The sequence below is a fragment of the Lacerta agilis genome, chromosome 12 (genome assembly GCF_009819535.1).
Source record: "Lacerta agilis isolate rLacAgi1 chromosome 12, rLacAgi1.pri, whole genome shotgun sequence".
NCBI lineage: Eukaryota > Metazoa > Chordata > Lepidosauria > Squamata > Lacertidae > Lacerta > Lacerta agilis.
This window is the reverse complement of record NC_046323.1, coordinates 36588975-36604965: the sequence shown is the minus strand read 5'-3', so window position 1 is coordinate 36604965 and position 15991 is coordinate 36588975. Positions and strand designations below refer to the sequence as shown.

Below are 15991 nucleotides of genomic sequence, written 5' to 3'. Positions count from 1 at the left end.
CAGTGTGTTTTTCTTTTTAAAAATTAGGTGGTATTTCCCCCCCCCTCTCTCTCTACACACACACACACACACACACACACAGCCATGCACATAAAGCTGAATGCACACAAGTTCAATGTGTGTAAGCTGCAAGCTTATTGTACAGGATAGTGTTTTTAGTTGTGTTCATTCATTGCAATGGGTCTACCCCAAATGAAACTTAGCTGAATACTGCCCAATACTTCTGCCAACCTTGGGAATTCCTTGAGCCAGTCCAAATCTGCCTTTCCTGTGCGGAAGGGGCCATTTGGGTTACATAAGAACCAGCATTCAGAAAAATCAAGTTCACGAAATATATATAACTCTTCCTTTGAAAGCTCAAAGCCGTTTACTCTTCTTGCTCATTTTTCCATTTGCATAGCTTCAAAAATAATTCATAATTGGGTGCTCCGAGATTATCTCCTGAGCCGGTGTAACCTGGCAGCCTGAATTAATTTTATTACTTAAATATAAGTACTGCTCTCAATTTTCCCAGCAGATGAGGCTGATCCATGGAAATAACTAGATGCCACATGCTAAGGAAGTAATGGCACATTTTGAAAATATGATGTAACAAGGGGAGGATTAAAAAAGAAAGAAGAAGAACACATTGTAAAGCACTTGCAGCAGTGGGAATTGTGACAAATAAGGGGAATTGATGGATCTTATTATTGGACACATTTTTTCCCCTTGGAGTTAATATTCTAAGAGAGAGAGAGAGGAGAAATAAATAGGTATTTTCTTTTCCTCAGACTATACAAAGCTGTGTTTCAAAAGGTTAGAATCTATACCTTCCCATAAACTCATTTGACCTCCACTATCTGGACCGCATCCATAAAGCCACTTTATAAAAAATGTGCTGCTTGCACAGTACAATAAATTGAACAAAGAGCTCAGGAGGACAGGATCAATGAAAGTGATAAAGGAAGATTGATCTGCTGAATGGGAAGCCTATTAGCCATTGTTGAGAAAGAGGAGCACATCCCATTTGTCTCTTCCTCCAAAATTTAAATTACAGCATTACCAAGGGGGCCTTCTACCAATGGCACCAGCAAGGGCCTTGAGGTTCGGCTTGATGACAGCCACACATCTGACACAGAACCCAGCTCCCCTCCGTGGGGCTAAGTGAGCAGGAGAGAAATGTCATAAAGGGAACCGGCTGAATACACACGGACAAGCGCTGGTGAAATTGCAAAGCAAAACCCCTAAGGGTAGAAACGTATTTATGGAAAAGAACCGAGAGCCGACTCATATATAAATAACCATTTTATGGGCTGGTTTTTACAATGAAATCGAAGTTGATACCAATTGACTTGGGGGGGGCAGGGGAGATGAGATGGTGGCATAACAAGGGCGACCTATGGTGGAAACCTTTTGGGAGTCCCACCTAAAAATGAAGCAAAGTCTAGGCACATCCTATCACATTTGCTCCATTATTTATTATTCCTGGCCTGCTTTCTCCTTCTCAACTTTTGAAATTAGATGGTAGGGGCAGGGGCAGAATTAGGCTTTATTTCACCCAGGTCAAAGACTCAGTTTGGCACCCACCCACACCAATATACATTTGCATACACACACACACAGGCTGAGAGCGTCAATGGCACCCTTTGGGGTCTTACTGGGAGCAAAACACCTGGCTAGCCCCCCCACCCCACCCCACCCCACCCCCGTAGCTACAGCTCTGCTTAGAGCAGTCTCTTTTTTGCTTCTGCTCTTTTAAAGTACCTTGTACACACAGTCCAAAGTCCATAGTCCACTTGTGTGAACTGATGATGCTCAAGTCTGAGTTATCCTCACTGATGTTAGCGAATATGCATTGGTGCTGAGCTATTCCCCTTTGAAATGTAAAATGCGCAAATTTTGGTTGTGTCTGTGTGCAATAAACAATATCTGAGCTATCTTGATCCATGAATCTGTCTAAACCTCTTTTAAAGCCATCCAAATTGGTGGCCATCGCTATTTCTTGTAGGAGCACATTCCATATTTTCTTCACTGTGTGAAGAAGTACTTTCTTTTCTCTGTCCGGAAACCTCCAACATTCAACATTCAATGAATGTCCCTTGTGCAGGAGCCTAGGCCCTCATTGTTCAACCTTTGTGACTGTGCTAATTTGGCATCAACGTGTGGATAGTCCATCTGGAGATGCCAGTTCTCACAACACCCATTAGCGACTCCGTGCATTCTTCACTGGGTTGCAAGCCCAAGAGTGGCTTCATATACTGCTCCCTTTCAGTAGTTGCACTGGAGCTATGAAAAGTATGAACTAGGCCATATTGTTAATTGTTTATTATTTTTAAAGAGTGGCGGCGGCGGCTGAAGAGCTGTAGCTAAGCAACCCACTTTTTCTTTATGTTGAAAAACGTATTTTGCAAAGCTCCACTTTTCACTGAAAGCTTTGACAAGCCTCTGTCTTTCTTTAACTGTTATGGGAGGAAGGCCTAAACACCACCAAGTTGCTCTCCTATATGGGCTTTTCCTATAAAGCACAATGATAGATAGATAGATGATAGATAGATAGATGATAGATAGATATTTTATTGTCATTGTATGTAGTACAATGAAATTGAATGCCATCCCACATTTACAGCCACATATACACATTTATACATTTACAACCACACATACACATACATACCATCCATCACGACTCCCCAAAGATCATATCATTTGGTTACAGCTTTTAAAATAGTTATAGCTCTTGGATAAAAAACTGTTTTTTAGTCTATTTGTTCTTGATTTAATTGTTCTGTATCTCTTGCCCGAAGGCAACGGTGCAAACAGACTATATCCAGGATGAGATGAATCCTGTAAAATGTTTGCTTTTTTGAGACAACGGGAGCTATATAGTTCGTCCAAAGATGGGAGAGGATGACCAATAATCTTTTGGGCTGTGGTTATGACCTTCTGGAGCATTTTCCTGTCGGTGACTGTGCAGATCTTCATTTGGGAAGCTTTCAGCAATTGATAAAATGCACCTATTTTTTAATTTAGAAAAAGCAGTTCTCTTAAGTTTTTAAAGAGATAGTCAACGACTTAAACATAGATTTTTGTTTTGTTTTTTTAAAAAACTGACTAAATGACTATCAATTGATCATGGGATTGCCATCATCATTCAGTGCCAAGTACAGTCCTGTTCACTGCATTAAAACTGCGCACATCTCCAGGCACCTGGTGCTTTCTCAACAAATGAACATTTATCGAGGAAAAACCTATTGGTTTTGCCAACCCTGGTGTAAAAAGCCAGAACGAAACAAGCCAAGACAAAAATATATTTGATAAATGAAATTGTTGCAAACCGCACAGGGAGAGAGAATTGACACAGAGAAACATTTCAGAAATTAGAGCCTTGCAATAGTGAAGTGTTTATTTTCACAAGGAAGCCAAAGCATTTTACTTATTTATTACTTATTTATTACAGTTTGGTGTAGTGGTTAAGAGTGGTAGACTCGTTATCTGGGGAACCGGGTTCGCGTCTCCACTCCTCCACATGCAGCTGCTGGGTGACCTTGGGCTAGTCACACTTCTCTGAAGTCTCTCAGCCCCACTCACCTCACAGAGTGTTTGTTGTGGGGGAGGAAGGGAAAGGAGAATGTTAGCCGCTTTGAGACTCCTTCGGGTAGTGAAAAGCGGGATATCAAATCCAAACTCTTCTTCTTCTTCTACATAAAATGTGCTATATACCGCTTGATTGGAAAAAGAAAAGAAAGAAAGAAAGAAGGAAAGAAAGAAAGAAAGAAAGAAAGAAAGAAAGAAAGAAAGAAAGAAGGCTTCAAAGTGGTTTACAGGGATGACTAATTGAACCTCCCCCTTCTCAAAATTCCCTGTGCATTTGCCCTGAACACCTGAAGAAGAATTTGGTGGGGGCCTCTGAGGTTCTGGTTTCTCAGTATCTCCAGCCCCTTAGTGTCAGGGACTGGTAAGGCTCTGGCAAATATGTGGTGGAGGTGACCCAGGAGAGGGGGCCAGCAATTTATAGGGTTTGGTGCCACCAGCAAGGCAGAAGAAGGGAAGGGTCTTAGCATTCAGAGACGGACGAGGGGGCACAAGAAATGTTGGAAGTGGGGAAAGAAGCTGTTCAGGCAAGGGGCAGGCCACCCCCACCCCCTGCCCTGCTGTCTCCTAGAACCAGGAGGCGACAATAAAGCAAAGTGGTCCCACGCTCTGTTCTAGGCAAACAGCCCCGCAAACGCCAAATGGCAACCCAAACAAGCCCAGAGAATGTTAACGGTGGAAGGCGCTCGTTTCCACAGTATTTTTCACAAGTGTCTCTAACACATCCCACTGGCTTTTGCAGCAATGTTATTTATAAAATGAGGGGTTTTTATCATTACAGTTTATTTGTATACCTCTTTTCGACTCCAAGGGGTCCCCAAGCGAACAGCATATTACATTTTTTTAAAAAAAAAAACCCACACACAATAAGAAAAAACAATTGTTCAATCAAAACAAGACAATAAAACGACTGCTTCCAGCCAGTTTTTCTATGTTTACTTTTTTTACATCTTTGTCTCATTTCCTAAGCACTTGGAAAGTCTCGTTGTGGGGGACAGACTACAGAACTCCAAAGGGACTACTAACTTCCGAAGAGCAAGCCATGTCAGCAACAGCCGTTATTGGGACACAAAACATGTGCCGTCACAGTGTGCTATTGTGCATCAATCTGCCCCTTCTTCCAGGATTTATTGCAAATATTTTTTATGCTGCTCTTCATAACTCCCAGGGTGGCTTACAGCAGAACGATAGACACATAAACACGAAACCAGAAGTATAACAACAACTGGGCCAAAGAGAGTGAAAAGGAAGAGCAGTTTTAAGAAGCCAAGCATCACATTCAACAGAAAGGATACAGAGGCAGCACGTGACACAGTTACCCAGGCAAATTTAAAATAAATGAATAAATAAATCTTCAGCTGGTTCCAAAATGTCATCAAGTTCAACACCTGATAAACCTCCCTGTGGAGAGCATATTTGGTAGGCAGAGAGGCACAGACAAGCCTTACACCAAGTTAGACCACTGACCATCTAGTATTTCCTACACTGACTGGCAGTGGCTCTCCGGGGTTTCAGGCAGGGAATCTTTCCCAGGTCCACCTGGAGATTCTGGGAACTGAACCTGGGACCTTCCGCATGCAAAAGTCATATGATTCTATGATTCCATCTTTGATTCTACGTGTAGCTGACTGAAGCATCCACCAAGCTCCTATCCTACCTAGAGGAAACATCCTCCGTCAAAGTGAGGTGTCTACTAGCATAGAACAATGTGTGTCCCATTTCTACCTTGTTGTTGTTGTTGTTGTTGTTGTTGTTCAGTCGTTCAGTCGTGTCCGACTCTTCGTGACCCCATGGACCAGAGCACGCCAGGCACGCCTATCCTTCACTGCCTCTCGCAGTTTGGCCAAACTCATGTTAGTAGCTTCGAGAACACTGTCCAACATTTCTACCTAGCATCTCCTAACTACCACCTGGCAATCAAAGAAAGCAACTCATTGTTAGCAAATTCTGAACAGCTTTACTAAAGCTATCAGCATGCCTCCTGTTTGCCAACCTCCAAATCTATGTGAACTGTTAGTGGGAGCTGCACCATCTATCAGCGAGCCTGGATCTCATCCTTGTAATTCCAAGTGTGTGTGTGTGTGTGTGTGTGTGTGTGTGTGTGTGTAAGTGTGTGTCTGTTTCATGGAGACAGCTACCTTCAAGAGCACCAGGGCTGAAAGAATATTACATCAAACAGGACACACACTCCTTGCTCACTCTCTCCAACCCCCTTTCTCTCTCTCTCTCTCTCTCTCTCTCTCTCTCTCTCTTTCTCTCTCAACACGCCCTTTCGCATCTTCCTCCTTCCTTGTCATCTGCATGAACTCAAGCTAAGCAACACAAGCTGCCCCTCCCACTGGATTAGAATTTACTTTTTAGCACATCTAATGAACCACCCTGTAGCTTACAGAAGACACACACAACTACCTCCTTTCCTATACAGTACTGTTTGTACGAATGCATGAAATCTTCCTAGAGACTGAACTCTTCCTTTTTCCTTTCATTTTCTAAATTGGCTTAATGCAGACCTACTCAAGACACCTAAAATCATTTCCATGTAGCACTTCTTGGGGGGTAAAGCGAATTGCTGGCCAGATGTATGACTGCATAGAAAAAGGGACAGAACAGGAGCATCGTTTGACAGTGTGCAATTACGCGCCCAATATATACAGACAATGAAATTGAAATGCTGCATAGAAATAGTTACGTGGCATATTGATGTCTTAAATTAAAGCTCTTCCCCCACCCCGTTATCAAGAAGCAGCATAGTTCTACCATGGAGAGGTGGTACTCACAATTCATATTCTAAGATCAGGTTGTATGCAACTACAACTCTTCTTTTTTAAAAAAAAAAAAAAAAAAGACATGTGGTATAGAAAAAATAGTATTTTGATAGTATAGCTAGAGATCAAACCCCATATTGCTTGCAGAGAAGAAGAAGAAGAAGAAGAAGAAGAAGAAGAAGAAGAAGAAGAAGAAGAGGAGGAGGAGGAGGAGGAGGGAGGAGGAGGAGGAGGAGAGGAGTTCGGATTTGATATCCCGCTTTTCACTACCCGAAGGAGTCTCAAAGTGGCTAACATTCTCCTTTCCCTTCCTCCCCCACAACAAACACTCTGTGAGGTGAATGGGGCTGAGAGACTTCAGAGAAGTGTGACTAGCCCAAGGTCACCCAGCAGCTGCATGTGGAGGAGTGGAGACACGAACCCGGTTCCCCAGATTACAAGACTGCCACTCTTAACCACTACACCACACTGGCTCTCCCAGGAATCTCCCAGGAGGCTCAACTTTCTTTCTTTCTTTCTTTCTTTCTTTTTTTCTATCTCTCTCTTTAATGACATCTAGCATAAGATTCTGACATTACAGTTTGAGATGAAACACTGCCAATAAGTCAGCACCATCAGAAGTTAGAGTAAAAGGATTGCATTAATACATACACACACACACACACCCAACAGCAACAAAATATTCATTTGGCTAGCCTTTGTATTTCTTCTGCTTCCAAACGGTTGGTGGCATTTCAAGATGGATATTGCGCTCCTGGGACCTAATTTAAGCTGTCAGGTTTCCTAAGAGAACTCATTTTTCTTACTATCCTATTACTCATAATGACGTTGGCATCAGGTGCATGAATTCTTCTTAGCCCTTAGAGGGTGTATTGCCACATCATACATTTTGTTCAACTTGAGACTCGCCCATAGTAGAAGATGTTAATCCACTAACATTGTGTGCAAAGAGGGAATGCGGCAGCTTTTTAATATACAGAATGTCACTGCCCAAATTAAGAAAGAACAGAAGGTGGCGCGCAGTTCTATTTATTTATTTCACGTCACAACACCTATATTTTCCACCTGCATTCTTGTGTTCTCACAAATAACTTAAGACTCAAAACTTTAATGAGTCACTATCACACTTGCTAAGTATAGCTTATCATCTGGGATGCTTCGCCAACAACCTGAGACAAAGAGCCATGCGCAATTCAAAATGGTGCGATGAGACAATTTAAAAGGACAGATCCAAGCTGCTCTTTAAGATTGGACACAGTGGGCCAGATATGGAGTGACAGGCGTGGTGTAGTTGTTAGAGTGTCGGACTAGGACCTGGAAGACCAGGGTTCAAATCCCCATTCTGCCATGAAGCTCACTGGGCAGCCTTGGGCAAGTCACTACCTTACAGCCTAACCTATCTCACAGGATTGTTGTGGGCAGCTCCTTGGAGAAAAAAGGAGGGTTAGAAATTGAATAAATAAATATACTATTGTTAGGCGGAATCCAATTGGTGCATTGACAGAAGAGCTTTGAATCCAGCAGCTATCTCAAACAAAACTAAAGGAAGGGAGCCATTTTATTTTGTTTTTTGCCAATTTGCTACTCCCCCTGCAGTCTCCTGTCGCCCCCTGCATGCCACCTTCTAATCTATCATTATCATTTCGACAATTTATATAAAGCTTAAGGTCTCTGACATACAGAAGCTTAGGACAAGGAAGATAAAAATTAATTTAAACTATAAAATCAGAATTCAGCTATAGCACCTAGTGAAATCATAACAAAAAAAGAAAGTATTAAGTAGGTGCTAGAAGTTCAACAACGAGGGAGATCTGTCTGACCTCAACTGAAAGGAAGCTCCATAAAATTTGGCCCACAATACTGAATGCATAGCTCATGGTAGATACAAGCCACGCATTCAAACCATAGGGGGCCATGAACAATTAATTTGTCCACATTACTCGGCTGGAAAACAGCACTGCAAAATGCAGAGACATGTGAATTTTGAAGGGCAGGTGTGTTTCAGCTTGCGTATTGTTTCGAAAGTGCCAGTTACAGTGGTTCACCTTTAAATGCAAGCTGAATCTATGAGATGAACATGAGTATAAGGAAATGTTTATACAGAGCTTTAGGACTTGAGCTGAGACCTCCCTGGTCTGAGCCCAGCACTCCATTCGTTGCAGTACACCAGCTCTCATGGCCAAATCAGGTGTGAAACCATTTATGCCGTTCTCAACCGCTGGGTGTGTGATTGCGTGGGTTCATGCGTGCTTGTGTTTAAAGTAAATCTGCTGAGGTAACCCCAGTTTGGATCAGGGAGCTGGTGAAGGTACAGAGGTTTAACACTTCACCTCCCACTGTGGTCCCAATCCAGATCTGTATTGTTGTCTCCCACCCAAATTCTTTGTGTCTGCCATTTGCACATGAAGGAAAGCTCCCATTGGCACCAATGGCAGCTTTCTTTCTGGCACAAATAACAGGTAGAATCCCCTAATGGGGGGTCCCACTGGGGTCACAATCCAGATCACATACACTGTATCTGCTATTAGTGCTGGAAGATAGGCTTCTACAGGTGCAAATGGGAGTTTGCGTTCCAGTGCAAATAGCAGGTGTGATGGGCAAAAGATGTAACACTCTTTTCTGCCCTACCTCATCAAAGTCCAAGTTTAGATCAGCCCCCGCCCCCCATGCTTGCTATTTGCATATTTAAAAATCATCCACACACTTGCTAATTGTGTGAATTGCTCCATGTCCAGCTTGGCACTTAGACTGAGAATTGTGCATGGTTTGAAAGAGTCCTGTCAGTACTGCTCATCAATTCCTGTGGATGAGCCAAACTTCAAATGTTTTGCAAGAAATAACTTGTCTCTGCTTAATCCCTCTATACCATTTGGTAAATCTCTACCGTACCTTTAAAGTAATCATTCCTTCTAAATGCAAAAAAAAAGCCCTAATGTACGCTGTTCTTCTTGTGTGAAATGCTCCATCCCTCTTTATCAGTTGAGCTGCCCTTCTCTGTTCAGCATGCAGTACATTCTCCAGAGCTGCAACACACAAAATCTTCCCGTCACCATGACCTACTTATTCTCGCTTTGCTCTTTCTGAAAAGAGTGTAAATAGAAACCTAGCCCCTTGGCACCCTTGATCTGCCTTTCATAAGGCAGTCCCAAATGTGAACAGAATACTGGCTACACCACCATTCATTAAGCAAACTAAATGTCAAATCCTTGCTGTTTCCATTTCGTTTTTCATGCCATTATTCCTATTTACTAGTGTCCTTTCATTTTAGAAAGCTGGTAACAGGCCAGGCTTCAGCAATGTCAAGTTTCTGTTAAGCAGTTAAAAGGAGCCTTCTCCACCCTGGTGCCCTCCAGATGCTTTAGACTACAATTCCCATCACACACACACACACACACACCCAGGTCATTGTAGTCCAAAACATGTGGAGAGCACCACCAGGCCAATGAATGAAAGCTGTTTTAAGAAGCTGTGGGGAACCTTGGGCCTTCCAGATGTTGTTGAACTACAACATTCATCAGTCCCAGCAACCATGGCCACTGGCCAGGGATGATGGGAGTTGTAGTTCAACAGCTTCTGAAGGGCCAAAGGTTCCTCACACCTGGCTAAAGGCTACTTCCAGGTGAAGCATCCATTCCCAAGGTACCAATGCAACATTCCTATTGAGAGTTTGCTAAAATTTGCAGCAACCCAGTTCCTACATAATGGAAGAGAGGAAGCACTACTTTGTTGTTGTTCTTCTTAATTCAATTTATCTACCACCCTTCATCCAAAGATCCCAGGGTGGTGTACAACATTAAGAACATAGTCTATGCAGCATAACAACAACAAACAACAACAACAACAACATAATACAAAGCATAATAGTAAAATAATCATAATAATGACATTTTAACTACTGGAAAAGAGGAGACTTGAGAGGAGATATGATAGCCACCTTCAAATATCTCAAGGGCTGTCATATGGAAGATGCAACAAGCTTGTTTTCTCCTGTTGTGGAGGGTAGGACTTGAACCAAAGGCTTCAAGTTACAAGAAAGGAGATTCCAACTAAACATCTGGAAAAACTTTTTGACAGTTAAGAGTTGTTCGACAGTGGAATGGACTCCTTTGGGAGGTGGAAGAGTCTCCTTCCTTGGAGGCTTTTAAGCAGAGGTTGGGTGGCCATCTATCATGGATGCTGTAGCTGAGATTCCCGCATTGCATGTGTTTGGACTAGATGACCATTTGGGTCCCTTCCAACTCTACAATTCTATGATTCTACTGGAGGTGGACTCTTTGAGTGCTAAACACTTTGAGCTCACAACCTTAAAAATAAAGGCAGAAGAAAAGGTGTGAGAGGGTGGAAAATGTTCTGGATTCCGCCTTGCCAATGAAGCAAGAATTCTATATTTTGTTTTATTTTTAATTCCGAGCCCCTCTCATTGTTAACCCAGTCTGTAAGAGGGGATTGCCTATATTTCCTCCTCCAATGGAAGCAATAGGGAGCCTGTGACACACACACACACACACACACACACACCTGGAGGTTGCTAGGCTCCAACTCCCATCAGCTCCAGACAGCAGGGCTGATGCTCAGGGACAAAGGTGGGCTGTAGTCCATCATCATCTGGAGGGCTACAGCCCCAGCCCCAAGTGGCTGCTATTTGCCATGGTAAATTGCTTGGGTGGTGCCATGCCTAGTTTGGCTGCAAGAGAAGTTAAACTGATCCTTACTCCCCAAGTTCCCCCACCCAGCAGTGCAAACTGACCTGGGTCCCAGCTTTTGCTATGCTTCAAATAGACCCTACCTCATTAAAGGTGTTTTAATCTGTTTTACAACATCCACTTGGTCACACCATTCAAGTATGCAAAAAAGGCAAATGCAGTCTAGCTTGGCCCGGAAAAATAAACAAAGCTGAGTTCTAGTTTTAAGGGTGAAATGCTCAGTAACTGCAGACATCCTTATGCATCATTCATGATCTCCTGCTTTCTTACATCCTGTCATGCTTTCCATCATGCTCCTGAGATCTAAAAACAACTCAAGCAGCAGACCTGCACTGGAATTTATTCTGCACGCAAAACAATTAAGAGCCAACAGCGGATTCACTCTTCAGATGCTCCCGAACGGAATTCCAGGCCCATATCAAAATGTCAGCTCCAGGAGCAGGAGCAGGATTTCATTTCGGCATCGCATTTTTAAAGTTTACAACCTCATATCTTTTCCCCTGGCAAAGGCATCCCCTGATAGAGGTCAACTCTAGGGAAATGAGGAATTCAAAAGAAACCCTTTTCTGCAGCTCATGAAAGGGACTGACTATTCTATGGTCTTTTAAATGTGCTTGTGGGGGGGGAGGGGGTTATTGGTTTGTTTTCATTTTATTGTGTATTTTGCGTTCCCATTTTGTATTTTTATGTCGTGAACCACCCTGTGGTATTTGGATGAAGGTATACAAATTTAATAATAATAATAATAATAATAATAATAATAATAATAATAATAATAATAATAATATTGTCACAGTGTCACTGCAAACTCCCTGCTTCCAAGCACTGAGAATGCCCTTGGGAATGGCAACAATCCAAGTATGGAGGAAAATCTTGGAAGGACTTAGTAAAACCCACAAGCTCCAACTGCCTGACTTCACACAACTGTATACAAATCACGCTTCCCGTACTCCCCTAAAAAAAAAAAGTATTTAAGGAGACCACTATAAAATGTATTGGGTCTGGAGGGTCCTGATCCCCCACTACCGAATTGAGTACTGGACAATGCCACCTAGATTCTGACTTCTTTTGAAGGTGTAAATCACTAGAGACATATGGATATTATTTTTTATTTTTGCAATATTCACTATATTTAGAAATATGCAGGATGAGAAGGGCAAACGGGGTCTCTGGTGGCCATGCCCAGGATGACAGTATTGTCAATAAAAAAAATAAAAAAAATACGAGGGTTGATTTGTTACTGTTGTAATTAATCTTGTTTCTTATGTTCTCCATCACTCAGGCTGTATGCGGAAGATAATTACAGCTATTTATAGCGTTCAGATCGTTCAAAAGTAACAGGCTTTTGCTTGGTTGTTGTTTTTCTTAAAACCAAAATAGGAGGCAGGATCTCGGAAGTCTCTGAAAGATGCTGATCCTTACGTGAACCCAAACTCCTTCATGTGCAGCTAGCCAAAAGCAAAAAGTTACAACAAATGGTTTATAAGTGACTGATCAGGGTCAGAGAGCATAGGAAGCTGCCTTATACTGAGTTGGCTTGATAGCACGGGATTGACTACACTGGGAGAAGCTCTCCAGGGTTTCAGGAAGGGTCCCACCCAGCCCTACCTGGAGATGCTAGGGATTGAACCTGGGACCTTCTGGTGCAAAGCAGCTACTCTGCCATTGAGCTAAGGACCTTCCCCATAGAATTTGCCTTGCTGTTCTTTCTTCATTCTGCTATGTTACAGACATTTCCCTCCTGGTCTTTCGTTTCTACAGCTGAAATACTCCCAGTGGAGGTTGATCCATTTGAGCAAATGAGGCACTGCCCTCAATCTGCCCTCACTTCCCTGCCTTCTTACTTAACGGCAAGTTCAGGGGGTAGCCCTGGCTGCCAGCTTCGTCCTCGTCACTCTCAGTGTTGCCGCTGTAGAACCCAGTAGGGAGGAGGACGGGGACAACACTAGAATTTGTTGACTCTGCCTGTCACTGGCTGTAGCACCACCTACTGTTGATCTCCCTACCAGTCCAAATAGGTTGAATACCACTGAATACGTTACACTCCTGCTTAGGAGGGGAGTACTCTTGAACACAATGTCTACTTCCAAGTAAGCAGAACCAGGCTACATGCTACAAGCATACTCCTGAAAACCAGTCATGCATCCAAAGTTGTAACTTAAATACATGCCTACTACGTTCAAGGTCCAACCCAGGCACATGGTTAGAATCCCGTAGATCAAGAGCAGTCAACAAGGTACCATCCCAGATGTTGTCTAAATACAGCTCCCAGCAGCCCACGCCTGGTAGTAAATGGTCAGGGATGATGGAGGTTGCAGTCCATCAACATCTGGAGATACCATGTTGGCCCCAGGGGAGAAAATCTCATTGAATTCAGTAGGGTTTAGTTCTGATCAAATATGTATATAATAATGCAATTAAATGCACTGCTACCAGGAGTTAAACCGTGGTTTGTCTCCGCATTACATGCAAATCTGAGCTTATGGTTTGTCTTCCCCTAACAAACCACGAGCAGTAAGCCAAGAACAAACCTCGATTACAAGGTTTGCTTAAAACAACACAAGCCTGGGGTCACACATAACACTAAGCGAAATCATGACTTAGCTCCTGATAGAGCATCAGCAAGAGTATGCGAGGAGCAAAGTAGCCACAATTTTCCCAGTGTGTACCAGCACACTTGCTTGTTCTCACTAAGCCATAGTTTGGCTTAGCATTACATTCAAACCAAGCTATTATTTTCCTATGTATGTTGTTGGGGGTTTTTTATGTGCATTTCCTTGTATGTTTAGCACTGAAATAAAGGGCCACAAGTCTGGCTGTACATGAATCATGTGGGTGGGTGTGCATGCACATATATTTGTGCCCATGCATTTAAAAGTGATTACTAGACATATGCCCAAAATAGAAAGTTCAGCCCATTTATTACAAGAGCCTTCTATGGCTTGGGTGAAGGAGCAGCAGTTGCGAACCGCAAAGTTACCTTGTTCTACAGTTTGCTGCCATTGAAAGCTTGTATGGTCTATCTTGTGTAGGAAGCTTATTCCCATTGTTGCAGGAATTTATGTATAGGTGGGGGGTGCCCCTCCAGCAGATATCATGCACATGCAGCCCACTACCAAAATCAGCAGAATCATTTTTGTGACTTGTCCCCACAAAACACTTCATCACAGTTTCTTCCTATCTATTCAAAGGCCCTCTGCTGCGCAATACCAAATGTGACAATTCACTGATAAATGTATCTATGTACTGGCTCACTGGGAAAACTTCAGAAATTCATATAGACATGTAAGCTCAGCTACTCAGCAGCCCCTCTGCCTGAGTGATAATTCCTGGCATCCTGGTACCTGAGTGCCATTCCAGAAATAACAAACCCCGATGAAGACAAAAGGGTGTGAATACTTGGCTGGGAAACAGAGAAATGTAAAATATCTCTTTTGTTACACCTGATGGGTGTTTGGTGGAGGGCAAGGGGTGGAATGGGGCAGGGTCCAGGATGCTCAGATTACTGCCACCAGACCTCCCCTTTCATGATGTAACCATGATGTATTAGTGATGTAGTTTGGGGGATGTAACATGGAGATTAGCAGCTAATAAAAGTTTGGGTTCTCTTTTGTACGGGGCTTCCATCTTGTTTCACCTGGTAGCAGGTGGGAGTCCTGTCGCGACAGTCTTCAATAAAGACCAAGCCTACTAGCTGCTGTTTGCTCTGGTATTCCTGGCTGGTGTCCTTGTTTTTTGTCCAAGAGAGCCCTCAGATTTCTCCGTTTACAGTTCAGATTTCTCAATTGACACCATTTAAAAAGCAGGAAAATAAGGTCAAGACTTGCAATGTGGAAATCAAAGCGAAACTTGGTAGAATACATCATTCATTGAGATTAAGGTACATTTCCTTACCTCGGAGCTATTTAAGTGGCATGTGTGAGTTCCTGAAAACCAGCCCTCATTTGAACATTGGTCAATGTCCACTTTTTGTAAGTTTATGTCCACTTTCACAACACCCCTGGAAGAATAAGAAGAAATGCCATTAATTCACATAGATTCAGCACACCATTTTCCTTTCACTGTTAAAAATGGCGGGAATGTAGTGCTGAATCTTAATTGCATTTACGAAAAGCTATGGTTATTTGATTTGACGTACTGTATTTCTATGATACTAACAAACAGTAAATAACAACAACGTAATAGAACATCACAAATACAGCATGAATCATATAAAATAATTAACAAAGCATGAATAAAACAACTGCAATCTTTAAAACACTAGTAACAAAGCAGCAACCAGAAAATAAGCTAAACAAGACATTTACAGCATAGGTCATATTATATGATTAACAAATCAGTACAGCATTTCTATAAAGTGATGTTAACAACATTAACAAAATAGCAACTAAAAAAAATTCAGCTTAGCACTGTTAAATCCATACACACCAATCATCTCACTAAGTTGGTTCTGATAACGAGTGCCAAACTTGCTCTGGTTATTAGTACCAGGAGTAAAAAGGATACCTTTTAGTGGGCTGTTATTATACATTATTGGATAGCTGCAAGTGCTTTATGTTTTGTGCAGTTCTTCATTTCAAAAGCTTGTGTACTCCTACCCATCCCACAGATGTTGGCCCAGTCTAACCTATTCAGTCTCTCCATTACAGTCTGAAAACAACATCACAACAAGCTCCCAGCCGACTCTTAAGCCTTCTCTGAATCATCATCAGCTCATGTGTTGCTCGACATGAGAGGTTAAGCTGGAAGAGAGCCATTCGTTTTGTTTCCGCCATTGTCAACAGCTGCCAGTATCACATAAAGAATCGCATCAAGCAGATTTCACAATTTTCACACTACAGTGGTACCTCGGGTTAAGAACTTAATTCGTTCTGGAGGTCTGTTCTTAACCTGAAACTGTTCTTAACCTGAGGTACCACTTTAGCTAATGGGGCCTCCCGCTGCCGCCGCGCA

At 42.5% G+C, this 15991-nt stretch overlaps 1 protein-coding gene across 1 annotated transcript in view; it reads right to left on the bottom strand.

Moving 5' to 3' along the window:
• The window catches only part of GPR158 (G protein-coupled receptor 158), a 120655-nt gene that overhangs the window by 89008 nt on the left and 15656 nt on the right, over positions 1-15991 (bottom strand). Inside the window, exon 2 of the mRNA XM_033165595.1 lies at positions 14933-15038. Within this exon, the coding sequence (XP_033021486.1) occupies positions 14933-15038 (106 nt within the window). The remainder of the gene's footprint in view (positions 1-14932; positions 15039-15991) is intronic.